This window comes from Dioscorea cayenensis, chromosome 18 (genome assembly GCF_009730915.1).
Source record: "Dioscorea cayenensis subsp. rotundata cultivar TDr96_F1 chromosome 18, TDr96_F1_v2_PseudoChromosome.rev07_lg8_w22 25.fasta, whole genome shotgun sequence".
NCBI lineage: Eukaryota > Viridiplantae > Streptophyta > Magnoliopsida > Dioscoreales > Dioscoreaceae > Dioscorea > Dioscorea cayenensis.
Window position 1 is genome coordinate 21,282,986 of NC_052488.1, and position 4,176 is coordinate 21,287,161.

At 36.4% G+C, this 4,176-nt stretch overlaps 1 protein-coding gene across 3 annotated transcripts; it reads right to left on the bottom strand.

The window, feature by feature from the left end:
- On the bottom strand, window positions 1-3,914 carry LOC120282677 (probable transcription factor RL9). Of its 3 annotated transcripts, XR_005543016.1 has the most exons (7): window positions 2,901-3,914; window positions 2,705-2,781; window positions 2,161-2,206; window positions 1,898-2,054; window positions 748-820; window positions 435-653; window positions 1-308 (listed from the first exon to the last, which is right to left on the bottom strand). XR_005543016.1 is itself a non-coding variant. In XM_039289516.1 (6 exons), exons 1-6 carry the CDS (start codon window positions 3,697-3,699, stop codon window positions 537-539), a joined length of 1,266 nt encoding a protein of 421 aa, XP_039145450.1. In that variant the 5' UTR covers window positions 3,700-3,914; the 3' UTR covers window positions 259-536. The 3 variants fall into 3 exon arrangements, 2 of the variants coding, with proteins under 2 accessions (XP_039145450.1, XP_039145449.1); XM_039289516.1 differs by having other exon boundaries at window positions 259-653; window positions 748-817; XM_039289515.1 differs by having other exon boundaries at window positions 259-653.
- Window positions 3,915-4,176: the final 262 nt, after the last annotated feature.

Here is a 4,176-nt window from a genome sequence, read left to right on the forward strand (position 1 = left end):
GACAGATCTAAACCCAATGTAATTAAAAGCAAGACTGCATGCATGCATGCATGATTTGTAGGTACTTAAAGTTGCATGAAAAAATAAAGAGACAATGTTCATTATAATCCTAAACAAAACTATAAAGATTTTGATCAAATACTCTTTGTTACTTCCAATAATATTTCCACCTCTCAAGTACCACTTCTCTAACAATAAATAGGCTTCCCTCTCAAACATGGTATTTTCCAATCAATGTGGACCATGAACACAAACACAAAACAAACACATACATTGCTTTCATGGTGGTAATTGTCATCTCTGTCTCTCTGTGGGGGCAAACAAAAAAGGAAATAAAGAAGAACAAAAGGTTAGCAATGGACAATATATGATATTTATATGAATATAATATATGTATATATCAATATTAGATTGCTTCACTAGACCAAACTCACACTCTTCTTCTTTTCCTTTCTTTTTCCCCCACTTTTCCCTTGTTCTATACCATACAACAAAGCTTTGCATGCACTTCATTACCAACTCCATGCAAAAAAAGGTTAGTCATGCTCCCTGCTATGCCAATCTGGTCTACCTAGTGTGAACTCCAAGCTAGGGTTCTTCACTTCTTGGTTCAAAACCGGTGAGTCTTTCGATCTTATATGGTCATCGGTTTCCTACACATATACATATATGTATATAGTTGTATATGTATATATCTTCAGTGAAAAATATAATGCATGTAAAGTTAAATAGTTAATTAATTAGTACCTCAAGTTGAGATGAGAAAGTTGGTCTAATTAGACCTTCCATGTCATTTGAGCTTGTTAACCATGTTCCTCTGCTGAAAAGAAAAACACATTGAATTGCTGTAACTTTAAGGCAAGAAACAAAAAGCACTGAAAGACAACCTTTTATTGCACCAGATGAAAATAGTTAGGCAATCAAGCATTGTTATGAGTTCAGAGATTGTGAAGGGTTCATATGTAGCATGAGGATATACAAATAGTATCATTTAAGATGTTCAACTTTGAGACACAAACCAACATGTGTTTCTTTAATCCAAGTTTGAGTATATACTAGTAATAATAACTTAGACAAATGAGAGAGAAAGCCAACAACACTGAAAACCAAAAAACACACTCTATATAGAATATAATATAATATAATATTATATTATATTGATATATATAATAGTTAGGAATAACTTTGAGAAAGTTAACTAGTGTCTCAGTATGGTAAAAGACTTAAAGCTCATGTGACTTACTTAGTGGGTGTGGCAGTAGCTAGCTAGCTATAGCTACCTTTTTTACTTGCAGGATGGCAAAGAGATGATGAGGATAAAGAGGAGAATTAACCTTCAAGTAAAGTAACAAAGTGATCACAAATCTCATAGATATTGCATATATGAGTTTAAGGAACAAAGATGAGGTCAAAATACAGTCCTGGAATCAGAGCCATGCATTGAAAACAAGGATAAAATAATGTAGAAATGGAGGAAAAAGACAAGATGAAGGCCAAGAATAGTCCAATGGAGGAACCAAAGAGTGAGAGAGAGAAGAGGCTCTCAAGTCAAGAGCAGTGTGTTGTGTGTATGTATGGTCTTTTTGGTCATATGTGAAGAGACTTGAGATTAAACAATCAATTAAATATTATTCTTAATCAAAAAAGAAGAAGAAGAGGCAAATTTAAATAAATTAATAGTAAAGTAATGTGCTGTTTGATCTCCACCCTTTTACTTTAAAACATGACTTGGAAGTTAAAGACGAACAAAATCTCTTGATAAAAAGGAAAGGCTGCAATACATATATGAGACCTCACCTCTTTAATTAATTTGATAATAATGCTAAAATGCTAACTAGTTCTTCACACAACTTGTAAACAATAACATACATTGTTTGTAGAATTTGATATCTCTCACCTTGATGAGTTACTCCACCTTGTGCCAGAATCCACATCTTGTGCTTGCATTGTTGAATCGGAACTTTGGTTATCGATGAACCGCCGGAAGTTAAGATCGCCGCTGCTGCTACCGCCTCCTGACATGAAGTCCTCTTCTCCAGACCCATCTGATTTACCTTCAAAATTTATATACATATATACATGTTCTTAATTAACTAAACCATATATTATATATATATATATATATAAAAGATCACACAATGTGGAAAATGACATATATACCTGAAGATGCTGCAGGTTTATCAGTAGTCTTCACAGTTCTATACATCTGCAAGGCCAAAGAGCAACCAAGAAAAAAAAAAGAAGAAAAAGAAAAAGAAAAAACACAGATCAAAGAATCAGTACTAATTAAAGAGTGTGAATGAGATGAGAAAGAAAGAGGGGAAGAGGGGGCAAAGCCAAAAACAATGTATGATGGAGAGAAAGAGGGGCAGAAGAGAGAAGGAAGAGGTGATGTTTTTGTGGGTGAGGTTTTGTTTTATGCATGGCTTTGTATTATTGAGAAATGATGACTACTTTTGGTCCTGTTACACAAACACATCTCTCTAGCCTTATCTATGTATGCCAGTCTCCTGTCTCACAGAACCAGACCCATCTATTCATTCATTCAGTCATTCACTGCCTCCATTGGCTACTGTGCCCCTCCATTGACAGATAGAGAGAGAAGAGCAAATACAGAAAGAAAGAGAGAGAACAATATGAAGATGAAGAACATGAACAACAAGAAAACAAAGAAGAAGAAGAAGAAGATGATGGTGAATAATACCTGTAAATGACTCTTGACATGAGCTAGAGTGAGATCCTTCACATCCATAAGCTCAAGAACTGACTTTGGAGTTGCTCCTAAATCACAAAAAAGAGTGAACAAAAAAACATAGTAAATACAATAATTATAAAACTGAAATTAAGAAAAAAGGATAAGGGAAAGAAGAAGAAGAAGAAGAAGAAAGAAGAGAGAGTACTTTCATGGCCACCAAGAAGTTCAACAGCATGGACGAAACGAGCATGGAGAGTGCTTGTCCACCGCATTCTCGGCGCACGCACGCTCCGTTTAGCCGGAAGCTTCGGCATAAATCTAGACCTCATCATGTTATGAGATGCTTCCAAAGCCCCCATTCCATACTGATGGTGGTGGTGATTGTGATGGTGATGACTGAATTGAGATTTCATCGGATCAGAAGGAGGTGAGAGACAGTTGAACCTCGCAGGTCCAGCTATCAACTTATGATAAGAAGAACCCATCATAGCACCTCCACCACCACCAATAGGGTGCAAAAAAGAAGACATAGGGTCTAAATTAGCAGAAGATGATGATGATGATGATGATGAAGAAGAAGAAGAAGGCCAAGAAGAGATTTGATGAGCAATAAAAGGAAAGCTACTACTGTTGTTGTATATAGGGATGCCTTTAATCGGCATAGAGGTTTCCAACGAGGTGGTGGTGGTGGTGGTGGTGGTGATGAAAGGCATGCCATCATAACCAGGCCGGTGAGTATGAGGGAGGTTTTCATGATGAATTGGAAGTGATGTTTGGCGACGCCATGAAGTTTGTGTTGATGGAGTAGAACTAGAGAGGGAGAGTTCAGTAGAGGCTTCATGTGGTTTTAAAGACTCTATACGCCTCCAAAGCTCACGGTCACCGGCAGCGCTAGTGGACGTGGTGTCCAGTGAGGTGTTAGTTGTTGGTTGGCTTATATGGAGGGACAGGTCTGGTGATGCCATTGATGTAGTCCTCTCCATGCACACCCCTTCTACTGGCATTCTTCTTCTTATCTCTTTCTCTTGTTTTCTTTTTCTCTTTGATCATTTAGATTAACAGAGATGGCAGAGTGAGAAGAAGTAGATGAAGATGAAGAAGATGAAGATAAAGATGAAGAACTTAGAAGTGTTTTAGTTTAGATAGAAAAAAAGGAGAGAGAAGAGAAGAAGAGATGTATGGTCAGAGGGCTAAAGAAACGGGGGGCTAAGACTTGCATCTCCGGAGACAACGGGTTATAAAACAATAACATATAATAAAAAAATAAAGAAAAATAAATAAATAAGGGGGAAAAAATTTATAAGGCTCGTGCGGGGGATTCTTTTTATGAATAATATATAATTATTAAATAATAAGATATAGAATATATTATTATTATATAAGTTAAAAAGGAAAGGAGAGGCAATCTCCATCTCTTTCTCTCATAAATTTCATTGGGGTAAGTGGGTGGATGCTTTTCAGTTTGCCATTCTCTCACACCA